Source organism: Osmerus eperlanus, chromosome 5 (assembly GCF_963692335.1).
Source record: "Osmerus eperlanus chromosome 5, fOsmEpe2.1, whole genome shotgun sequence".
Lineage (NCBI taxonomy): Eukaryota > Metazoa > Chordata > Actinopteri > Osmeriformes > Osmeridae > Osmerus > Osmerus eperlanus.
Window position 1 is genome coordinate 7,889,685 of NC_085022.1, and position 26,328 is coordinate 7,916,012.

The following is a 26,328-nucleotide window of genomic DNA, read 5'->3' on the forward strand; positions in this document are numbered from 1 at the left end:
AATAATAAAACTAACAATAACAATAGGTTTCCTCCTTACGGAGGAATCCTAAATATAGCTGCAAGCAGCAATGGAGGGGCCAAGCAGTCCAGAGCAGGACATGGCCTCCATAGCACTTGTGCAACAATTAAGTCACAACAACCTGTTGCACTCATGCAACACACCAAGTTTGGTTGAAATATATGTTTGCGTTCAAGAGTACTGATAGTTCAAAGTTATTTTTCTGGTATAACACTGCAGGCCTCCTCTGCTCCTCATGGGAACGATGGAACCCAAGTTTGGTGACAATCGCGCAAATGGTTGCTGAGATATGCTCTTGCGCCTCGTTTGGCGGCTTCGCCACCGCTTTTGATCGTCTCTACCGAACAAACGTTTTTGAAAATTGAAAATTCTTCTGATTGCTTTTGTGAAACTGGGTCTAAAGATCATCTTTGCCAAATTTGGTAAACATTGGACAAAAATTGGGGCGTGCAAAAGGTTTCCTCAGAGGAGAGCAACAAGTACACGCAGCAAGTTTGGTGTGAATCCATCAAAGATTTGCTGAGATACGACCCAACTTCCTGTTTGCTGGCTTAACGGCACATTTTGATTGTCTGTACCGGGCAAACGGTTTTGAAAATTAAAAAACCATGTAATGGGCTTCGATAACTGACAAGAGTCATGCGGGCAACTGGACCACGGTAGAGCTAATGTCTATCTATATGTAAAGATAACATCAACTCTGGAGTTGGGGGTGGGGCTTCTTATCCAACAAATTACACCCCTGAACATATTAATGGCCTACTACAATTGTAAATATCCTTTGGACCTCTTTTGCAATTGGGCCTCGATACTATCTAATGTAAAATCTAATATTTTCTGGCCACTGCAGTTTGTGGGGACTTTCCACACCAGCACACTGTTCCTTTCCTGTATTCTGCATTATTACACTTTTTCTTTGAAACTTTCATATAGGCCCATACTATAGCAGTTACGGATATACATAGAGGAAACTCAGGAGAGTGAATTTGAGATAATGGTAGTGGGAGGATGTTGTACCTTTGTGCTTCTCTTTTTTGCCAGTCCTATGAAACATATCTGGGCACCACTGCTTTTGCCTGCTAGTGTTTGCAATGCTGGGAAGAAAACTACAGTTTTTATTTGATTATACGTTGCCCTGGAATAAACGCTGCACCAAAAATGAACATTATGTAATAAATGGCACCCTCGATTAAACGCCTCCCCCCAAAAATCAGAAAACGGTTATTTAATTGGTTTAAATTAAAACACAGTATTTATTACACAAGTAATTCACAAGTGTAGTGTACTATAATTCCCATGAAGCACTGGCAGGCACAAGTGTCTTACTTGCTACAGGTTTATTTGAAGCTTCTTCTCCAAATCCAACGTTAAAACTAAACTCACGCTGTAATGAGAAAATAAAGACCACATTAGCTTAATATGAACATACAATGACATGTGCAGCATGTAAATAACGTTCACCAAAGTAAAATACAGACACAAAACAACATACTTTGTTTGCTGGATGCTGTAGTGTACACAAGGGAATAGAGGTTTCCTTAGATTGCTAACAACCTCTATAACAACCTTAAACTTATCACTTACAGTGAATGTGCATAAAGCTCCAGGACCTGACAACATCCCTGGCTGTGTTCTCAAGGCCTGTGCTCCTGATCTGGCAGGGGTGTTCACTGACATCTTTAACCTCTCCCTGTCGCAGTATGTCGTCCCCAATAGCTTCAAGGGGGCCACCATCATCCCAGTCCCTAAGAAACCATCAGTGAGCTGTCTCAATGATTACCGCCCTGTTGTACTCACTTCTGTTGTCAATGCTTTGAGAGGTTAGTCAAAGACCACATTACATCCTGCCTGTCACCTGCATTGGACCTACTCCAGTTTGCATATAGGCCGAACAGGTCTACAGATGATGCTGTAGCTTTGGCCTTGAACACTGCTCTCTTTCACCTGGATCAGAACAACATATACGTGCGGATGCTCTTCATTGACTTCAGCTCCGCCTTCAACACCATAGTACCATCCAGGCTTATCATGAAACTACAGGACCTGAACATCAGTCCTTCCATGTGCAGCTGGATATTGAACTTCCTGACAGACAGACAGTGGAATACAGGCGGCTGCAGGGAGAACATGCACCCATTCACATCGAGGGCACAGCTGTGGAGAGAGTCAAAAGTTTCGGATTTTTTGGTATCAACTTCAGCGAGGACCTGAGTTGGACCACCATATTGGTGTGGTTACAAGGACAGCGAAACAGAGGCTCTTTTTTCTGCGGTGACAGCGGAAACTTGGCACGGATTGCACTATACTGACCAATTTTTACCACTGGACCATTGAGAGCATACTGACTGGTGGCATTACAACATGGTTTGGCAACAGCACTGCCTAGGACAGGAAGACACTACAAGAGTGGTCAAATCTGCACAGCGTATTACAAGGACTGCATTCAGGACCTTTACAGCCAGCACTGCAGGAGAAAGGCCAAGTGAATCATTTTTTGACCCTAGTCATCCCTGCCACAGTCTTTTCTCCCTCCTGCCTTCTGGATGGCGATAGAAGAGCATAAGGACTTGTACCAGCAGATACAGGGATCGTTTTTACCCACATGCCATCTGGATGCTGAACTGTCCTTGAAATATCTTTTTGCACTACAATTTTTCTTATTTTTTTATTATCAAACACTGCACCACAAATGATAATTGTGTAATAAACGCTGCAGCGTTTAATCAAAGGAACATGGTATATGACAGCAATAATGTTTAATGTAACTGGCCTTTCTAACATTACAAGTGGCCCCAGCATTGCCCCTTATGGTCTAGGTGCATTGCAAATGAAGACAAGAGCCTTTTCTTGAGGTTGTCAAATGTCCCATGCAAAGTCACTCAAAACACGGGTTCGATTCCAGGCTCTGGCAAGAGTTTTTACCTCTAAACTGGTCAATATATACACATCTGACAAAAGACCAGCTCGACCTTTGCCTGTAAACAGTGATTCTGACTGTCAGAGACCTTTAAATAGCCTGACTTACTGAAATTGGCAAAACTAGCCTGGCTAACGTAGGTCGCTTTCTCAGGGCATATGACGAATGAAACAGGCTCGCCTTGAAAAATCAGATGTACTGGCTATCTTTAGCAGGCCCTCGTCTACAAAAAGATGTCCTCCCTGAGGTTTTTGGAGTAGAATTGAGTGAAATACAAAATTGTTTACACACTGCCAGTGGGCGAGCCGATCCTGACTCTGAGGCTAACGTCAAAACAATGTACAGTACCCCCGGTCCACAAATCACAAAAATAATCGGAGCATCTGGCTAAAAGCACAATTCCCACATCTCCTAACGGCTTCCCTCCTCGACCTTTTACGTGTACACGTAACTGTAAAAAGGTTGAACTTATGAACATGACGCGCCCAAGGAATGGCTGCCGCCTATGCGGTCTCCCTGCCGCATAGGCTTATTACAAAGACTTTCACGCCCCAAATCAAAATTATGAGCCGACAGGTCTGTGGGGAATTACTTTTTCTCCTAAAGGCTGCTCTCCTCAACCTTTTTGATGAACAATTCGCCGAGATTCAAAATGACTCACTAATTAAAAACACAGAGGAAAAAAGCTAGAGCTACAGTAGCTACTTTTCGAGTTCGGTTTTCCGTCACTTCAGAATCACGATTTAAAAGGTCTAAAAGTGCTAAACCTTCACCATAATTCAAGAGTAGTGTACTTTCACAAACCCAATCATTAATTCTAGCTTAAAATGTGTAAAAACAGGACTTACCGAAAGTGGCTGCCTCCAACACGGCTTTTACGGGACTCCAGTTGAAAACAACAATGGCCGCCGAAAAAGAATTTATATTCGTAACGGCGAGCTGCGATTGGAAGCGAAATGAAACAGGGGCTAAAAAACGAGGGTGGGGGCTTGGCCAGCACACAATTTCAAGAAAGCGTGTGTCAAGGGGCTCTGGCCCCTTGTGTGTGTGAGAATGTGGAGCACGCGCGCACAGGAGCAAAGGGAGAGAGGATTTGGGGAAACAGCCCTAGAAATTAGCCAAGCATGCATGTTTCAAATATTCACTAAAAATCGAGTTTTCATGTTACAGTCAACTTTTTCTCAGATTTGTGTACTCAACATTCTCAAGAGTCTTCATATGAACTAGTGATTGAATCAGAGTATCAGTTTTTGGCCGGCGGATGTGTAAAGCATTATTTTAGCATTAGCAATAAATTCAATTTGCTTTATATCAATCATTTTTTGAGGTATGAAGTTGCCTTTGCACATGGTAACATGTTGTAGTGTCTTCCATGTGACATACCAAGTTTGGTGTTGATATCTCAAAGATTTGCTGAGATTTGACCAAACGTCCTGTTTGGTTGCTTTGTTGCAGATTTTGATTGGCTCTACCGGACAAACGGTTTTGAAAATCAGAAATCCCAACGATAACTTTTGTGAGGCTCAGTCTGGATATCATCTATGGCAATTTTGAAGAAAATTCAACCAAAAATGTAGGAGGAGTAGGGAAAAAACGCGTTTCCTTAATCTTTATTGTACAGAAAAATCCAATATGGCGGCCGTTATAGCTTCTTGAGGCTTTTTTATTCCTCATGAGAAATAAGGCATATGTAATGAATTTCAGAATTTTGGGACTTATGGCCTGCAAATGGCATCAATTTGAAAATTGACATATTGGGGCGTGGCCTGTAGCGCCACCTATTGTCTCACATGGCCCATGTTTGGTATGGTAGTTACTAATGGTCTGCAGTTTCAACATGCCAAATTTCACAACTTTTTACGGTACTGGTCTAGGGGCTGCCATTGACTCCCATGGGTAAAACATAATAATAATACCACCAATAACAATAGGGTTCTCCTACCGGAGGAACCCTAAATATAGCTGCAGGCAGCAATGGCGGGTTCCTCCTCAGCATTGCAAACCATTACAAAATTGACATGACACAGACATGTATTTCATACATGTACACAACATTTCAATACAATTGGATCAATGGCTGATTTGAAGTCATTTTTTGAAATTCTTCACAAATTGTCACTGTAGAGAAATATCCATGCTGCCGACATTATGGGTTCTTGAGACTTCTTTGTTCCCCATTGGCAATAAGGCATGCGTACTAACTTTTAGACATTTTGGACTGACAGGGTTAAAATGCCACCCTTTTGAAAGTGACAACTTTGAAGCGTGTTCTGTCAGGCCACCTGTGCTCTGGTCAGGCCCATCATGCAGAGATCCATTCTTTAAAAGCTTTGATTACAACAATAACTTTATGAAAGTCAGAATACACTTTAGTAAAGGACGTGTGTAGTTTATGTACTACTACTGCTTGCTCTGCCCACACACTTTCCCCATCCATGCTGTTTCCCTCTTTGCCAGTGCGGGTGGTGCGGTGGCCGCATGAGGTTTAGGTGTAGTCCAAAAGTTGCCTCCCACAATCAAAACATATTAACCGCAACATTGTTTTCAAACTTTCTCAAAGATGGCTTGAAAACCACAGATATTGACTCTCTTCTTGAGTAGATCTCTTTCCAGAATCTCAGTCAATCCAGAATCAAGATTAGCCTCATAGGCAATTGGTCTGGTCTAGGGCACAGCCCACGTTCAGCTCCTTGCAAGTATAGCCTGTGATAGTAAAATGGCCGACTCTCTGTTCCCATTAAACTACACAGCATGCACACTCAAGGTGACCAACAAGATTATATTAACTAACAAACAATGGCCGGGTTTCCCAGATTCGTTAAGAAGCTCTTAACGCTAAGAGCTTCTTAACAGCGTTCTAAGAACGCTCTTAGAACGCTCCTAAGAAGCTCTTAGCGTTAAGAGCTTCTTAACGAATCTGGGAAACCCGGCCAATAACATTACAAACATCTAACTGAACGAACACAACAACTGAAATCCCTTGCGTAGCTGTTGTTTTTTTTAACATGCCGCACTGCATGCTGGGTACCCAAGAGCGCTGACGCTGATTATCTAGCTGTGCTCCGACTGCGTGATATGACGAGATGCTAGTGGTGCGCTGAGGTCTCAGAGTCTCCTGCCCGAGTTCAAGTTCTGCCCGATTAGCAAGCTATTTTTACTAATGTTTTGTTAGCAATTGAATGGTAATGCAAGCTAGCTAAAAACAATGTTAGTTAGCTTGGCTAAACTGGTTTTCATAGCAACAGAAATCAACAAATCAGATCAGTCGAACTTTATTCAGAAATGGGGGGAACATTAAAGGTGTAGGTACAGTAAAAGTGAAATGGAACGCGTCTTTCTGCCTTGAAGCTGCGTGCGCATCAACAAGACCCCATCTATATGTAAAGATAACATCCAAGCTAACAATTTCGCCAAATCTGACTGCAGCTTTGTATACCATATGTACCGTGTTATGGTTGTTTGAGTTAAACAACTTGCTAAATGAATTAAATGTCAAATCCAACTATAAATGTATAAAAGAGAGTTCCAATCAAATCTGAATTTGTTTTAAACCTAGAGGTTTAAAAGGTTACCTTTGCCTAAACTGACATGCACCAACTCAGAGAACTGAGTTTCAACAGCCATTTACACATTTAGTCTCTATTTGTTACTCTATTCTTAAGGCATGTTTAACTTAATGTCTGCACCTCTCTGTCACCAACTGTCTCTGCAGTGGGGGCTTCACAGGGTGTCTACAGGTATAAACAAGTTAAATGTAAGACCTTTTAATACCACTTCCAAATGAAATTAAAGACCAAACTTACGATGGAAATACAAATCAAAAGTGGAAATATACAGTCATCTTTCCAAGTAAACACTGATGTCTGTTCAATATGAACAGTATGGTAATATGACAATAATCGGTTGAGTTTAAGAACATTGACTAAATGTGTGTAATGCGGAAGGATAACACAAAAATGTAATTGCTGTCCTAAATTATACTTATTATTACACTAGGGTGGAAATGGTGGAGCAGAAACTAACAATTCCATGAATCCCATGGAAACAAAGGCAAATGTGTGAGATGTACTGATGTGGAGCACAAATGCTCCAAGAAGCAGTACTTCTCTTGAGTGGTTTTTATTCAGATGAATAATCATTGGATTCAGGTCAAAAGTCTATCACTTGAACTAGTTTCATCACTTAAGACACAAAGTCAGCAGCTTGGCATACTGGCACATGGAAAGGATTAAACATTTAGACTTTCATCAAAGTAATGCTGGCTTGTCCTTTTTCATCAATGTCCTCAAAAAAGCAGGCTGCAGAGCTACTGTGTCTGTGGGGTGACTGTCCCTGTAGGCAGGCAGGCCAGCTGGATCAAGCTGTTCTGGGGTCAGGGCTGAAGAGAAGCTGTCCAGCTAGAGAGGGGTAGTCCAGCAAGGGGTCTGTGTGGATCTCACCATCCTTGAGTCTGTTGCATCCTCTGTTGAACTCTGTTGAGCAGGCCTCTGCATGACCCTCCAGACCTGTCAAAGTGAAGAAAGGGTCCATGTCAGTTGTGAAAAATGAAGCTTTTCCCATCTACACTTGATACAGACTTCAGTTTTGACTGTGAAATGCAGTGTCATTACTTGAACTTGAATCCAAATGTGTTGATACAGACTTCAGTTTTGACTGTGAAATGCAGTGTCATTACTTGAACTTGAATCCAAATGTGTTGACCTCATGGAGACCCATGCAGTCACTCGAAACACGGGTTCGATTCCAGGCTCTGGCAAGAGTATTTACCTCTAAACTGGTCAATATATACACATCTGACAAAAGACCAGCTCGACCTTTGCTTGTAAACAGTGATTCTGACTGTAAGAGACCTTTAAATAGCCTGACTTACCGAAATTGGCAAAACTAGCCTGGCTAACGTAGGTCGCTTTCTCAGGGCATATGACGAATGAAACAGGCTCGCCTTGAAAAAGTCTCCCTGCCGCATAGGCTTATTACAAAGACTTTCACGCCAAAAATCACCATTATGAGCCGACAGGTCTGTGGGGAATTGCTTTTTCTCCTAAAGGCTGCTCTCCTCGACCTTTTTGATGAACAATTCGCCGAGATGCAAAATGACTCACAAATTAAAAACACAGAGGAAAAAAGCTAGAGCTACAGTAGCTACTTTTCGAGTTCGGTTTTCCGTCACTTCAGAATCACGATCTAAAAGGTCTAAAAGTGGTAAACCTTCACCATAATTCAAGAGTAGTGTACTTTCACAAGCCCAATCATTAATTCTAGCTTAAAATGTGTAAAACCAGGACTTACCGAAAGTGGCTGCCTTCAACACGGCTTTCACGGGACACGACTTTCACGGGACACAGGAAACAACAATGGCCGCCGAAAAATAATTTATATTCGTAACAGCGAGCTGCGATTGGAAGCGAAATGAAACAGGGGCTAAAAAACGAGGGTGGGGGCTTGGTCAGCACACATTTTCAAGAAAGCATGCGTGTGTGTGAGAATGTGGAGCACGCGCGCACAGGAGCAAAGGGAGAGAGGATTTGGGGAAACAGCCCTAGAAATTAGCCAAGCATGCATGTTTCAAATATTCACTAAAAATCGAGTTTTCATGTTACAGTCAACTTTTTCTCAGATTTGTGTACTCAACATTCTCAAGAGTCTTCATATGAACTAGTGATTGAATCAGAGTATCAGTTTTTGGCCGGCGGATGTGTAAAGCATTATTTTAGCATTAGCAATAAATTCAATTTGCTTTATATCAATCATTTTTTGAGGTATGAAGTTGCCTTTGCACATGGTAACATGTTGTAGTGTCTTCCACGTGACATACCAAGTTTGGTGTTGATATCTCAAAGATTTGCTGAGATTTGACCAAACGTCCTGTTTGGTTGCTTTGTTGCAGATTTTGATTGGCTCTACCGGACAAACGGTTTTGAAAATCAGAAATCCCAACGATAACTTTTGTGAGGCTCAGTCTGGATATCATCTATGGCAATTTTGAAGAAAATTCAACCAAAAATGTAGGAGGAGTAGGGAAAAAACGCGTTTCCTTAATCTTTATTGTACAGAAAAATCCAATATGGCGGCCGTTATAGCTTCTTGAGGCTTTTTTATTCCTCATGAGAAATAAGGCATATGTAATGAATTTCAGAATTTTGGGACTTATGGCCTGCAAATAGCATCAATTTGAAAATTGACATATTGGGGCGTGGCCTGTAGCGCCACCTATTGTCTCACACGGCCCATGTTTGGTATGGTAGTTACTAATGGTCTGCAGTTTCAACATGCCAAATTTCACAACTTTTTACGGTACTGGTCTAGGGGCTGCCATTGACTCCCATGGGTAAAACATAATAATAATACCACCAATAACAATAGGGTTCTCCTACCGGAGGAACCCTAAATATAGCTGCAGGCAGCAATGGCGGGTTCCTCCTCAGCATTGCAAACCATTACAAAATTGACATGACACAGACATGTATTTCATACATGTACACAACATTTCAATACAATTGGATAAATGGCTGATTTGAAGTCATTTTTTGAAATTCTTCACAAATTGTCACTGTAGAGAAATATCCATGCTGCCGACATTATGGGTTCTTGAGACTTCTTTGTTCCCCATTGGCAATAAGGCATGCGTACCAACTTTTAGACATTTTGGACTGACAGGGTTAAAATGCCACCCTTTTGAAAGTGACAACTTTGAAGCGTGTTCTGTCAGGCCACCTGTGCTCTGGTCAGGCCCATCATGCAGAGATCCATTCTTTAAAAGCTTTGATTACAACAATAACTTTATGAAAGTCAGAATACACTTTAGTAAAGGACGTGTGTAGTTTATGTACTACTACTGCTTGCTCTGCCCACACACTTTCCCCATCCATGCTGTTTCCCTCTTTGCCAGTGCGGGTGGTGCGGTGGCCGCATGAGGTTTAGGTGTAGTCCAAAAGTTGCCTCCCACAATCAAAACATATTAACCGCAACATTGTTTTCAAACTTTCTCAAAGATGGCTTGAAAACCACAGATATTGACTCTCTTCTTGAGTAGATCTCTTTCCAGAATCTCAGTCAATCCAGAATCAAGATTAGCCTCATAGGCAATTGGTCTGGTCTAGGGCACAGCCCACGTTCAGCTCCTTGCAAGTATAGCCTGTGATAGTAAAATGGCCGACTCTCTGTTCCCATTAAACTACACAGCATGCACACTCAAGGTGACCAACAAGATTATATTAACTAACAAACAATGGCCGGGTTTCCCAGATTCGTTAAGAAGCTCTTAACGCTAAGAGCTTCTTCTTAGAACGCTCTTAAGAAGCTCTTAGCGTTAAGAGCTTCTTAACGAATCTGGGAAACCCGGCCAATAACATTACAAACATCTAACTGAACGAACACAACAACTGAAATCCCTTGCGTAGCTGTTGTTTTTTTAACATGCCGCACTGCATGCTGGGTACCCAAGAGCGCTGACGCTGATTATCTAGCTGTGCTCCGACTGCGTGATATGACGAGATGCTAGTGGTGCGCTGAGGTCTCAGAGTCTCCTGCCCGAGTTCAAGTTCTGCCCGATTAGCAAGCTATTTTTACTAATGTTTTGTTAGCAATTGAATGGTAATGCAAGCTAGCTAAAAACAATGTTAGTTAGCTTGGCTAAACTGGTTTTCATAGCAACAGAAATCAACAAATCAGATCAGTCGAACTTTATTCAGAAATGGGGGGATGGCGGGAACATTAAAGGTGTAGGTACAGTAAAAGTGAAATGGAACGCGTCTTTCTGCCTTGAAGCTGCGTGCGCATCAACAAGACCCCATCTATATGTAAAGATAACATCCAAGCTAACAATTTCGCCAAATCTGACTGCAGCATTGTATACCATATGTACCGTGTTATGGTTGTTTGAGTTAAACAACTTGCTAAATGAATTAAATGTCAAATCCAACTATAAATGTATAAAAGAGAGTTCCAATCAAATCTGAATTTGTTTTAAACCTAGAGGTTTAAAAGGTTACCTTTGCCTAAACTGACATGCACCAACTCAGTTTCAACAGCCATTTACACATTTAGTCTCTATTTGTTACTCTATTCTTAAGGCATGTTTAACTTAATGTCTGCACCTCTCTGTCACCAACTGTCTCTGCAGTGGGGGCTTCACAGGGTGTCTACAGGTATAAACAAGTTAAATGTAAGACCTTTTAATACCACTTCCAAATTAAATTAAAGACCAAACTTACGATGGAAATACAAATCAAAAGTGGAAATATACAGTCATCTTTCCAAGTAAACACTGATGTCTGTTCAATATGAACAGTATGGTAAAATGACAATAATCGGTTGAGTTTAAGAACATTGACTAAATGTGTGTAATGCGGAAGGATAACACAAAAATGTAATTGCTGTCCTAAATTATACTTATTATTACACTAGGGTGGAAATGGTGGAGCAGAAACTAACAATTCCATGAATCCCATGGAAACAAAGGCAAATGTGTGAGATGTACTGATGTGGAGCACAAATGCTCCAAGAAGCAGTACTTCTCTTGAGTGGTTTTTATTCAGATGAATAATCATTGGATTCAGGTCAAAAGTCTATCACTTGAACTAGTTTCATCACTTAACCCTTGTGTTATCTTCGGGTCATTCTGACCCATCAGTCATTGTGACCCACCGTCGTATTGCGACAGATTTACTGCATACAAAGACAAAGTGAAGCATTTTCTTTTAACAGCTAGGCTGTCTCAGACCCCCCACATTGCAAAGGTTAAAAGAAAATTATTTTAATTTGTTTTTGTATTGGGTAAAATTGGGTAAACACAACGATGGTTCATTATGAACCTTTGGGTCATGTGACCCGAAGGCAGCACGAGGGTTAAGACACAAAGTCAGCAGCTTGGCATACTGGCACATGGAAAGGATTAAACATTTAGACTTTCATCAAAGTAATGCTGGCTTGTCCTTTTTCATCAATGTCCTCAAAAAAGCAGGCTGCAGAGCTACTGTGTCTGTGGGGTGACTGTCTCTGGAGGGCTGGCAGGCAGGGGCAAGCAGGGCCTGCAGGCAGGCAGGCAGGCAGGCCAGCTGGATCAAGCTGTTCTGGGGTCAGGGCTGAAGAGAAGCTGTCCAGCTAGAGAGGGGTAGTCCAGCAAGGGGTCTGTGTGGATCTCACCATCCTCGAGTCTGTTGCATCCTCTGTTGAACTCTGTTGAGCAGGCCTCTGCATGACCCTCCAGACCTGTCAAAGTGAAGAAAGGGTCCATGTCAGTTGTGAAAAATGAAGCTTTTCCCATCTACACTTGATACAGACTTCAGTTTTGACTGTGAAATGCAGTGTCATTACTTGAACTTGAATCCAAATGTGTTGACGTCATGGAGACCCATGCAGTCACTCAAAACACAGGTTCGATTCCAGGCTCTGGCAAGAGTATTTACCTCTAAACTGGTCAATATATACACATCTGACAAAAGACCAGCTCGACCTTTGCTTGTAAACAGTGATTCTGACTGTAAGAGACCTTTAAATAGCCTGACTTACCGAAATTGGCAAAACTAGCCTGGCTAACGTAGGTCGCTTTCTCAGGGCATATGACGAATGAAACAGGCTCGCCTTGAAAAAGTCTCCCTGCCGCATAGGCTTATTACAAAGACTTCACCATTATGACCAAAAATCACCATTATGAGCCGACAGGTCTGTGGGGAATTGCTTTTTCTCCTAAAGGCTGCTCTCCTCGACCTTTTTGATGAACAATTCGCCGAGATGCAAAATGACTCACTAATTAAAAACACAGAGGAAAAAAGCTAGAGCTACAGTAGCTACTTTTCGAGTTTGGTTTTCCGTCACTTCAGAATCACGATCTATAAGGTCTAAAAGTGCTAAACCTTCACCATAATTCAAGAGTAGTGTACTTTCACAAACCCAATCATTAATTCTAGCTTAAAATGTGTAAAACCAGGACTTACCGAAAGTGGCTGCCTCCAACACGGCTTTCACGGGAGACGACTTTCACGGGACACGGGAAACAACAATGGCCGCCGAAAAATAATTTGTATTCGTAACAGCGAGCTGCGATTGGAAGCGAAATGAAACAGGGGCTAAAAAACGAGGGTGGGGGCTTGGTCAGCACACATTTTCAAGAAAGCATGCGTGTGTCAAGGGGCTCTGGCCCCTTGTGTGTGAGAGAATGTGGAGCACGCGCGCACAGGAGCAAAGGGAGAGAGGATTTGGGGAAACAGCCCTAGAAATTAGCCAAGCATGCATGTTTCAAATATTCACTAAAAATCGAGTTTTCATGTTACAGTCAACTTTTTCTCAGATTTGTGTACTCAACATTCTCAAGAGTCTTCATATGAACTAGTGATTGAATCAGAGTATCAGTTTTTGGCCGGCGGATGTGTAAAGCATTATTTTAGCATTAGCAATAAATTCAATTTGCTTTATATCAATCATTTTTAGAGGTATGAAGTTGCCTTTGCACATGGTAACATGTTGTAGTGTCTTCCACGTGACATACCAAGTTTGGTGTTGATATCTCAAAGATTTGCTGAGATTTGACCAAACGTCCTGTTTGGTTGCTTTGTTGCAGATTTTGATTGGCTCTACCGGACAAACGGTTTTGAAAATCAGAAATCCCTACGATAACTTTTGTGAGGCTCAGTCTGGATATCATCTATGGCAATTTTGAAGAAAATTCGACCAAAAATGTAGGAGGAGTAGGGAAAAAACGCGTTTCCTTAATCTTTATTGTACAGACAAATCCAATATGGTGGCCGTTATAGCTTCTTGAGGCTTTTTTATTCCTCATGAGAAATAAGGCATATGTAATGAATTTCAGAATTTTGGGACTTATGGCCTGCAAATGGCATCAATTTGAAAATTGACATATTGGGGCGTGGCCTGTAGCGCCACCTATTGTCTCACATGGCCCATGTTTGGTATGGTAGTTACTAATGGTCTGCAGTTTCAACATGCCAAATTTCACAACTTTTTACGGTACTGGTCTAGGGGCTGCCATTGACTCCCATGGGTAAAAAATAATAATACCACCAATAACAATAGGGTTCTCCTACCGGAGGAACCCTAATTACATCAACAATGACATGTAAAAATAGAACAACCCAACCGCATAGTCACGCACAGTATACAAATTTCAAACGCGTCTCACAGAAGCAAGTATAATTTTAAAGATTTTACGACTTGCTAGCCTGTAATACTGTCTGTACAAAGAGATATTCTTAGCTCAGCTAGCCTACAGTAGATAGATTAGCTGCTATCCTGTTTACGACAGTATAAAAGTCTTCAAGTTATCATACGAATACAAACGCTAAAATACATGTTTTGTACTGCCATTGTAGGATCTTATTACTCACTGTCAAATGTAACAATGAAAATCTCTGAGGGCTGCAGGAGTTCTCCAACGATAAAATAAAATGGTCGTCTTCTTGTGCGTGTACCAAGCTTGCGCGTGTGTCAAGGGGCTCTGGCCCCTTGTGTGTGAGAATGTGGAGCACGCGCGCACAGGAGCAAAGGGAGAGAGGATTTGGGGAAACAGCCCTAGAAATTAGCCAAGCATGCATGTTTCAAATATTCACTAAAAATCGAGTTTTCATGTTACAGTCAACTTTTTCTCAGATTTGTGTACTCAACATTCTCAAGAGTCTTCATATGAACTAGTGATTGAATCAGAGTATCATTTTTTGGCCGGCGGATGTGTAAAGCATTATTTTAGCATTAGCAATAAATTCAATTTGCTTTATATCAATCATTTTTAGAGGTATGAAGTTGCCTTTGCACATGGTAACATGTTGTAGTGTCTTCCACGTGACATACCAAGTTTGGTGTTGATATCTCAAAGATTTGCTGAGATTTGACCAAACGTCCTGTTTGGTTGCTTTGTTGCAGATTTTGATTGGCTCTACCGGACAAACGGTTTTGAAAATCAGAAATCCCTACGATAACTTTTGTGAGGCTCAGTCTGGATATCATCTATGGCAATTTTGAAGAAAATTCGACCAAAAATGTAGGAGGAGTAGGGAAAAAACGCGTTTCCTTAATCTTTATTGTACAGACAAATTCAATATGGCGGCCGTTATAGCTTCTTGAGGCTTTTTTATTCCTCATGAGAAATAAGGCATATGTAATGAATTTCAGAATTTTGGGACTTATGGCCTGCAAATGGCATCAATTTGAAAATTGACATATTGGGGCGTGGCCTGTAGCGCCACCTATTGTCTCACATGGCCCATGTTTGGTATGGTAGTTACTAATGGTCTGCAGTTTCAACATGCCAAATTTCACAACTTTTTACGGTACTGGTCTAGGGGCTGCCATTGACTCCCATGGGTAAAACATAATAATACCACCAATAACAATAGGGTTCTCCTACCGGAGGAACCCTAAATATAGCTGCAGGCAGCAATGGCGGGTTCCTCCTCAGCATTGCAAACCATTACAAAATTGACATGACACAGACATGTATTTCATACATGTACACAACATTTCAAGACAATTGGATCAATGGCTGATTTGAAGTCATTTTTTGAAATTCTTCACAAATTGTCACTGTAGAGAAATATCCATGCTGCCGACATTATGGGTTCTTGAGACTTATTTGTTCCCCATTGGCAATAAGGCATGCGTACCAACTTTTAGACATGTTGGACTGACAGGGTTAAAATGCCACCCTTTTGAAAGTGACAACTTTGAAGCGTGTTGTGTCAGGCCACCTGTGCTCTGGTCAGGCCCATCATGCAGAGATCCATTCTTTAACCCTTGTGTTATCTTCGGGTCATTCTGACCCATCAGTCATTGTGACCCACCGTCGTATTGCGACAACTTTACCGCATACCAAAACAAAGTGAATCATTTTCTTTTAACCGTTGGGCTGTCTCAGACCCCACACATTGCGATGGTTAAAAGAAAATTATTTTTATTTGTTTTTGTATTGGGTAAAATTGGGTAAACACAACGATGGTTCGTTATGAACCTTTGGGTCATGTGACCCGAAGGCAGCACAAGGGTTAAAAGCTTTGATTACAACAATAACTTTATGAAAGTGAGGATACACTTCACTAAAGGAAGTGTGTAGGTTATGTACTACTACTGCTTGCTCTGCCCACACACTTTCCCCATCCATGCGGTTTCCCTCTATCCCAGCGCAGGTCATGCCAAGGCATAAATGCGGCAGCCGTATGAGTATTAGAAGTAGCCCAAAAAACATACCATACACAGTCACACTGTTTTCAAAACTGAAACTGGTTACAAGACCATGGCTATTAGAACTCTACCTGAATTGAGCTCTCTCTAGAGTCTCAGTCAAACAACTGTCAAGAGTCATGTAGGGAACTGGACCAAGGTATAGCTAATGTCCAGCTGTTAGCAAGTGTACCTTGTGATGGTACAGCAGCTTAACAATACTTTGTCATGGTCAGACTCTCTGATCCCATTAAACTACACAACATGCACAATCAGGGTGACCAACAGTATTATCTTAAGTAAAAAACAATAACATTACACACATTTAAGTGAACGAACACAACAACTGAAATCCCTTGCACAGCTGTTGTAACCAAGCTATTTGCGTTTCCACAGCTATTTGCGTTTTTGGTGTGCACTGCATGCTGGGTACCCAAGGGCGCTGACGCTACAATATTTATTATCTAGCTGTCTTCCGGCTGTGTAATATGACGAGATGCTAGCGATGCAAACATGAAAGCTTGTCTCGGGGGGTCATGCATGTGATCTCACTACAAGCTTTTGATTACACGTGAGGACTGTTAGCAAAGTATTTCTATTCGTGTTTTGTTAGTGATTGAATGGTAATGTCAGCTAGCTAAAAACAATGTTAGTTAGCTTGGCTAAAATGGTTTTCATAGCAACAGATATCAACAAATCAGATCTATCTAACTTTATTCAGAAGGGGGGGGGGGGGGTGGGAACATATAAACTAGAGGTGAAATGGTAGGCATTGTTCTGCCTTGAAGCTGCGTGCGCATCCTCATTGTTTGTAACCACCAACCCATCTATATGTAAAGATAACATCCAAGCTAGCAATTTCGCCAAATTTGACTGCAGATTTTTTACACCATATGTACTTCGTTATGGTTTTTGAGTCAAACAACTTGCTAAATGATTAAATGTCTGTTAAATGTCAAATCCAACTTTAAATGTATAAAAGAGAGAATTAAACCTAGAGGTTGAAAAGGCTACGTTTGTCTAAACTGACATGCACAAACTCAGAGCACTGAGTTTCAACATCCATGTACACATTTTGTCTCTATTTTTTACTCTACTCTTTAACGCATGACTATGTTTAACTTAATGTCAGCACCTCTCTGTCATCAATTGTCTCTGGAGTGGGGGATGGGGGCTTCTTATCCAACAAATTACATCCCTGAACTTTTAAAACATATCAATGGCCTACTACAATTGTAAACATCCTTTGGCCTTCCCATGCTGGGAAGAAAACTACAGTTTTTCTTTGATTAAACGTTGACCTTGAATAAACGCTGCACCAAAAATGAACATTGTGTAATAAATGGCACCTTCGATTAAACGCCTCCCCCAAAAAATCAGAAAACGGTTATTTAATTGGTTAAAACACAGTATTTATTACACAAGTAATTTACAAGTGTAGCATACTATTATCCCATGAAACACTGGCAGGCACAAGTGTCTTTCTTGCTACAGATTTATTTGAAGCTTTTTCTCCAAATCCACCATTAAAACTAAACTCACGCTGTAATGAGAAAATAAAGACCACATTAGCTTAATATGAACATGCAATGACATGCGCAGCATGTAAATAACATTCACCAAAGTCAAATACAGACACAAAACAACATACTTTGTTGGCTGCATGCTGTAGCCTACACAAGGGAATAGAGGTTTCCTTAGATTGCTAACAACCTCTATAACAACCTTAAACTTATCACTTAGAGTGAATGTGCATAAAGCTCCAGGACCTGACAACATCCCTGGCTGTGTTCTCAAGGCCTGTGCTCCTGAACTGGCAGAGGTGTTCACTGACATCTTTAACCTCTCCCTGTCGCAGTCTGTCGTCCCCAATAGGTTCAAGGGGGCCACCATCATCCCAGTCTCTAAGAAACCATCAGTGAGCTGTCTCAATGATTACCGCCCTGTTGCCCTGTTGTGATTAAATGCTTTGAGACTTTAGTCAAAGACCACATTACATCCTGCCTGTCACCTGCATTAGACCCACTCCAGTTTGCATATAGGCCGAACAGGTCTACAGATGATGTTGTAGCTTTGGCCTTGAACACTGCTCTCTTTCACTTGGATCAGAACAACATATACGTGCGGATGCTCTTCATCGACTTCAGCTCCGTTTTCAACACCATAGTACCATCCAGGCTCATCATAAAACTACAGGACCGAACATCAGTCCTTCCATGTGCAGCTGGACAGGACACAGGCAGTACGGCTAGGTAACATCACCCCACCAGTCTAACACTCAGCACTGGTGCCCCACAGAGTTGTGTGTTAAGCCCACTGTTGTACTCTCTGTTCACCTATGGTTGTGCAGCCACAAAAAGGTCCAACACTATCATTATGTTTGCTGATGACACCACCATTATCGGCTGCATCAAGAATGGTGATGAGTCTGCCTACAGAGCAGAGTTGGCAACAATGACATCCTGGTGTCAGCATAACAGCCTGTTGCTTAATGTAGCAAAAACCAAGGAGTTGATAGTGGACTACTGGCGGCTGCAGGGAGAACATGCACCCATTCACATCGCGGGCACAGCTGTGGAGAGTCAAAAGTTTCAGATTTTTTGGTATCAACATCAGTGAGGATCTGAGCTGGACACCATATTGGTGTGGTTACAAGGACAGCGAAACAGAGGCTCTTTTTTCAGCGGCGACTGTGGAAATTTGGCATGGACTGCACTATACTGACCAATTTTTACCGGTGCACCATTGAGAGCATACTGACTGGTGGCATTACAACATGGTTTGGCAACAGCACTGCCCAGGACAGGAAGACACTACAAAGAGTGGTCAAATCTGCACAGCGTATTACAAGGACTTGCATTACCATCCATTCAGGACCTTTACAGCCAGCGGTGCAGGAGAAAGGCCAAGTGGATCATTTCTGACCCTAGTCATCCCTGCCACAGTCTTTTCTCCCTCCTGCCTTCTGGAAGGCGATACAAGAGTATAAGGTCCTGTACCAGCAGATACAGGGATAGTTTTCTCACACATGCCATCAGGATGCTGAACTGTCCTTGAAATATCTTTTTGCACTACAATTTTTCTTATTTTTTTCTACCCTTTTTCTCCATTCTTTAGTATTAAATTTTTTTATTCTGCAAGTTGAACGGACATTGAGCACAAAGAATTTCATTACTTATAAATGCTGTTTATGAGTATATGATAATAAACTTGAACTTGAAACTTTTATCAGAGCTTTAAATTGTCTGTGCTTCGCTTGCTGTTGTCGACTCTCTCACTCATGAGCGTCCCAAAAGGCCTTCAAAATAAAGTCACGTAATAATTCTGAATACAATTATATAATTCTAAATTAAGACATTGCTTGAAAAAAAATTATACATTATTATAATGCAATTGCGACAATTGCATTCAGGCCTATAGATAGTTATACATATTGTATACAATATGGCGAGGTAGCTGACTTAACCATTCCTGAATGTGCTTTTCATCAACACCAAGTTTGCATGCTATAGATCTGTTGCTGGTGGTGAGTGCTTTCTGCACAGGTTTCTGTTTGAAAGCTGTAAGAATGTTACGGCATGCTGCGTCAGATTTGTACACAAAGTAGAGACACGCGCGGCATACATTTTACACTGGGCTTTTGTTTGACTTCCTTGTCTATTCTGTGTTTGTCTATGGCTGCACTGCAGCTACAATTCACTGAATCTCTCTTACCAATTAAACGTTGCCCTTGAATGAACGCCACCCTCGAATAAACGCTGCACCACTAACTGCTCTATTAAAAGGGTTCACTATGAAGCAAACCATTCTAACAAAATAATAACAACATTTACAATGATTTCAACAAGAAGTCTCTCTGACTTGACAACTCTCTAAACAAGCAACTTTCCAAAGCAAAAAGCAATCTCTGACCAGTGTGGTAATTTTATGTTGACAACTAAACCGCTGATTGGAAGTGCGCAGCTGATTGCCAATCACGAGATAGGGAGACTGATAGCCAACCGCCAACAAACGCTGACTAGACCATACCTGCATGCAGCGAATAGAAAGAAAGAAGGGAGAAAAGAAAAAACACACAACCACAACTATACAGACTGAATTAGGACATTTTAAACATGGGTCCGTAACAAAGACATTGTTAAAAATGCTCATTCACATTCATTTTTCTCAATTAATCTTATCACTTAAACACACTGGTTTAGCATTTTTTCCCACAAGGAAGTCTAACCTCAACAGTGGATCCTTGGTCCCTGGATCTCTTGCTGGAACATGGCATCTAAAAAACACATAGAAAAACCATCAAAAACTATGAAATGTAACATACCACACTACTGCTTAACAATTTCATAGTCTTACATTATCATAACTTCATACTCAACAGTTGTAGTATACAGACCTTTAAGAAAATATTGAAATGGTTAGGATTCTCAAAACACCAATCTCTGTACTTAAAAAAAATATTTAGACATCCATTATTTACCTTTATTCAATTTACACTGTCTACATTCAAATTTAAGTCTGTAAAATGTAAACAGAGAAACGGACTCGACTATAAATACAAATTAAGACCAATTGAGAACAATTTATCTTGCAAATGGTTTTTACTTTAAATTCATGTTTCACCAAAAGAATCATCACAGTTTAACACAAATAACCAAACCTTACTGTTAAAATACTGCCAAGCCACTGACTCACATTAGAAAATTAAAACAAATAAACATAGCCTAGAAGATGTACCTGTAGGTCAATTACATAATCAAGAGCATGGAGTAGGAATGGATGGATGACAAAATACCCCGCCGAGCCCAATCCATTAAATATTTCCTACCCATAAGTTAATTTCCTGAAATGCAATAATTCACCAACATTTTGACAATTTCATGCTCCAAACTTTGTGGGAACAGTTTGGAGATGGCCCCTTCCTGTTCTAACATGACTGTGCAACAGTGCACAAAGCAAGGCCCATAAACACATGGATGAGCGAGATTGGTGTGGACGAACTTGAGTGGCCTGCACACAGTCCTGACCTCAACCCAATACAACACCTTTGGGATGAATTAGAGCAGGGACTGCGAGCCAAACCTTCTTGTTCCACATCAATGTTGGACCTCACAAATGCACTTCTGGAAGAATGGTAAAACATTTCCATAAACCTCTTAAACCTTGTGGAAAGCCTTCCTAGACGAGTTGAAACTATTATAGATACAAAGGGTGGTCCGACATCATATCCTATGGTTTAAGAATGAGATGTCGCTCACGTTCATGAGCGTGTAAAGGCAACCGAGCGAATACTTTGGCAATTTAGTGTATAAAATTGATACAAATATAAAATGTTATCAAGAGATGGGAAATCGTGCAGCATAGTACAACATGCCGATTACAAACGTATTGTAGCTCTATAGGCTTTCAATGGAACTCCTAAACGATCAAACCATGAACCCAAACAAAGCTAGCAAGCAAAACAACCATGGTACCATTGCTACTTGCTTATGCTAGGTAGCTCTAACTGTGCAGCAAACTAGGCTACCTAGCTACAGTTTCAAAAAGAATAACTTACAATGTGAAGACCGTCAGAAAAACTTGGAACGAACAAACAAAATTACATCAACAATGACATGTAGCTAAAGATAGAATAACCCAACCGTAGGTAGGTACAGTACATAAATTTGAAACGCCGTCCACAAAAGCAAAAACTAGCCTTAAGGGTTATAGCTTGCTCGGCATTTATCTGACCTTGTCTATTTGTTTGTGTATGGCCGCACTGCAACTACAATTCACTGAATCTGTCTTACTAATTAAACGTTGCCTTCGAATAAAAGCCGCACCACAAATGATCATTGTGTAATACACGCTGCAGTGTTTAATCGAAAGACACATTTGGAACTCACCGTACTAATTTAAATTACATCAACAATGACATGTAAAAATAGAACAACCCAACCGCATAGTCACGCACAGTATACAAATTTCAAACGCGTCTCACAGAAGCAAGTATAATGTTAAAGATTTTACGACTTGCTAGCCTGTAATACTGTCTGTACAAAGAGATATTCTTAGCTCAGCTAGCCTACAGTAGATAGATTAGCTGCTATCCTGTTTACGACAGTATAAAAGTCTTCAAGTTATCATACGAATACAAACGCTAAAATACATGTTTTGTACTGCCATTGTAGGATCTTATTACTCACTGTCAAATGTAACAATGAAAATCTCTGAGGGCTGCAGGAGTTCTCCAACGATAAAATAAAATGGTCGTCTTCTTGTGCGTGTACCAAGCTCGCGCGTGTGTCAAGGGGCTCTGGCCCCTTGTGTGTGAGAATGTGGAGCACGCGCGCACAGGAGCAAAGGGAGAGAGGATTTGGGGAAACAGCCCTAGAAATTAGCCAAGCATGCATGTTTCAAATATTCACTAAAAATCGAGTTTTCATGTTACAGTCAACTTTTTCTCAGATTTGTGTACTCAACATTCTCAAGAGTCTTCATATGAACTAGTGATTGAATCAGAGTATAGTTTTTTGGCCGGCGGATGTGTAAAGCATTATTTTAGCATTAGCAATAAATTCAATTTGCTTTATATCAATCATTTTTAGAGGTATGAAGTTGCCTTTGCACATGGTAACATGTTGTAGTGTCTTCCACGTGACATACCAAGTTTGGTGTTGATATCTCAAAGATTTGCTGAGATTTGACCAAACGTCCTGTTTGGTTGCTTTGTTGCAGATTTTGATTGGCTCTACCGGACAAACGGTTTTGAAAATCAGAAATCCCTACGATAACTTTTGTGAGGCTCAGTCTGGATATCATCTATGGCAATTTTGAAGAAAATTCGACCAAAAATGTAGGAGGAGTAGGGAAAAAACGCGTTTCCTTAATCTTTATTGTACAGACAAATTCAATATGGCGGCCGTTATAGCTTCTTGAGGCTTTTTTATTCCTCATGAGAAATAAGGCATATGTAATGAATTTCAGAATTTTGGGACTTATGGCCTGCAAATGGCATCAATTTGAAAATTGACATATTGGGGCGTGGCCTGTAGCGCCACCTATTGTCTCACATGGCCCATGTTTGGTATGGTAGTTACTAATGGTCTGCAGTTTCAACATGCCAAATTTCACAACTTTTTACGGTACTGGTCTAGGGGCTGCCATTGACTCCCATGGGTAAAACATAATAATACCACCAATAACAATAGGGTTCTCCTACCGGAGGAACCCTAATAAGAAAAGGTAGAAACACTTAAGTGGCTTCGCCGCTTCGCGGCTTGGCCACCAATAATACCACCAATAACAATAGGGTTCTCCTACCGGAGGAACCCTAATAAGAAAAGGTAGAAACACTTAAGTGGCTTCGCCGCTTCGCGGCTTGGCCACCAATAAGAAGGTAGAAACACTTAAGTGGCTTCGCCGCTTCGCGGCTTGGCCACCAAAAATGCTGACACGCGTTTTTCTGGATTTTTTTTGTTGTTATTCTGTCTCTCACAGTTCAAATAAACCTACGATTAAAATGAAAGACTGCTCCTTTCTTTGTCAGTGGGCAAACGTACAAAATCAGCAGGGGATCAAATAATTTTTCCCATCACTGTAATGACGTCATAGTCAAGGCCACCAGTTCTACTGTTGGCCAGCAGGAGGCTCCCTTGCACAACCGTTCACTGTCTACCATGGAAACTCATCCTCTAGTGTAGACGAAACCAGTTTGTATTATATAAAGAAAAGTGTGAAGTTCACTTTCTTTCTCTTCCTCTACTCTCCTTTTTTCTTCTTTTCTCTCCTCTCCTCATCTGTCTTCCTCTCCCCTCCTCCCCTCTCCCCTCCTCTTCCTTTCTCCTCTCCTCAGTCCTCACAGGGGTCGTGAGGCTCTAGCAGGCCAGGATCCTCAGACCCAGAAGAGGAAGTTGTACAGTGCTGTTCCAGGCAGACACTATGTGGTGGTGCGGCCCTACCAGCCCCAGGCAGAGGGGGAGATCAACCTCTACAAGAATGACCGGGTCAAAGGTGAACCCTTCGCATACATTTTCTGGAAAGAATAATCTCTCTGAGCGCTGTCTAGATGGCATGATAACCCTTTGTTCTGCCTCTTTCTCTCTGTCATTTTCTGTCTTTCTCTTTCTGTCATTCTATATCCATCTCTCTGTCTTTCCTTTTCCCTCCCTGTCTCTCATTCTCCATCCCTTTGTCATTCCATCTCCTCCCCCTCACTCTCTATCCTTCACTCTGTCCTCCCTTACATCCTCCCCCTTCCCTATTTCTCTCCCTCCAGTTTTGTCAATCGGAGAGGGGGGTTTCTGGGAGGGCAGTGCCAGAGGGAATGTGGGCTGGTTCCCTGCTGAGTGTGTGGAGGAGATCCCTACCCAGGCCCAAGAAGAGAGGCCATGTAAGGCCACACACACAAATGCGTACATACACACACAGACACACACACACATACTAACTCGCTACTCACTCAATCACACACACAGAGAGACACTTTCGCACAACATACACTCACAGTTGCAGATCATACAACAGCTAACCAGTTTATAAACATGCAATACAGCGTCTCCGAGCTAAACCAAACAGAGCAGTCCAAGGCTGGACACTGTGCCTGTCTCCCTTGTGCTCTGATGAGCAGCTGAATATGAGAACAGCCTTCTGGCCATGGCAGGCTGTTAATTCAATTAGCACTCAACTGCATGGACAGATGCACGTACAAGCACACTCTCCCACACACATACATGCACACACTTGTGCACATGCACACACATATACACACACATGCACGCACACACGCATGCACAGTTGTGCACACACTTGTGCACATGCACACACATATACACACACATGCACGCACACACGCATGCATGCACAGTTGTGCACACACTTGTGCACATGCATGCATATGCACACACACCCATGCATGGACGCAAATACACACATATTGAAGGCACACGCATACACACACATCCATGCATGCACATACTAACATACATGCATATGCAGGCATGACACACTCAATCTCTTACACACATACATAAACACACATACATGATACTGTATTCATTGTCCCAATCACACAAGATGTATGTTCACTGTCTAGTATGTGTCAGTCGTGTGCACATGTATGATCTTATGTAACCCAGCTTCTGTCGTGTGTGTGTGTGACACCCTGTTGATTGGGGATGAGTAAAGAACATCTGTCCATCCACAACAGCAGCCCTGCACAGAACACAGGCCACAGTGACAGAGGCTTCAGAGGGGATTTAGACTGATTGAAGTGTTGTCTAGCAAACTGCCTTCTCTTTTGTAAATCTTCACTGGTATTCTACTGTGGGATTTCATACGCATGTGTGGATATTTCAGTGTCCTTGCTTGTCCATTTAGTCACGTGTGTGTGTGTGTGTGTGTATGTATGGTGTGTATGTGTGTCCTATGTGTGTCTTACGACACACTGTGTGTGCATTTTTGTGCTTGTATGCTGTGCGGCTGTACAGTGTGTGTTTGTGTGTGTCTGTAACAGTGTGTGTGTGGCTTACACACTCTAGCCTTACTCCTGGGGGCAACATTCTGTTGAGAGTTATTTTGGTCCAAATAAATGCTTCAACCTCAGTGAAGCCAGTGTTCAGTGGTGCTGTGGATCTGTGCTGTGGATCTGTGGCTGGATCTGTGCTGTGGATCTGTGCTGTGGATCTGTGCCTTGGATCTGTGGTGTGATCAGCATACACCGTTCAACTCGGGCCAGAGGCCAAGTAGAAAGGTCTCTGAACTACACTAGTATAGAAGGATATGTCAGTAGGTGGAGAGAATATGTGCGCATATCTCAACCTCTATGATTCATCATATAGAGTGTTGGAGACAATACTGATTCAAGTCAAATACTGTGATACATGATTAATCAATTATTTTAATTCAAAAGGATTTTCCTACCCTGGTCAGTGTTTCAAGTAGAGAGATGTTTACCCTGGCTCCTTGATTGATATGCTGTATATAGGCCCATGGTATCTGTCCATATCCACCTTTAACCAGAATGGTCAAATCCATTCCATTAAGACTTGGATCGCATGTTTGGAGTAATCTAGTGAATAATAATAACAATAATAACTAGAGAGGGTACAATTTTTGGGGAAATTGTAGGGTGTGCTTGCTTGCGTCGGTTGCACAGGGGTCCGTTTTTTAATGACATTTTTACAACTGATATTTCTGTATATTTTATATAAAAATGCATACTTATTATTTATAAAGATTAC

The 26,328-nt window shown here is 41.5% G+C and overlaps 1 protein-coding gene across 1 annotated transcript in view; it reads left to right on the forward strand.

Moving 5' to 3' along the window:
- Positions 1–26,328, forward strand: part of shank2b (SH3 and multiple ankyrin repeat domains 2b) — a 201,011-nt gene that overhangs the window by 105,894 nt on the left and 68,789 nt on the right. Inside the window, exons 11-12 of the mRNA XM_062461519.1 lie at positions 23,943–24,100; positions 24,366–24,479. Of these exons, the coding sequence (XP_062317503.1) occupies positions 23,943–24,100; positions 24,366–24,479 (272 nt within the window). The remainder of the gene's footprint in view (positions 1–23,942; positions 24,101–24,365; positions 24,480–26,328) is intronic.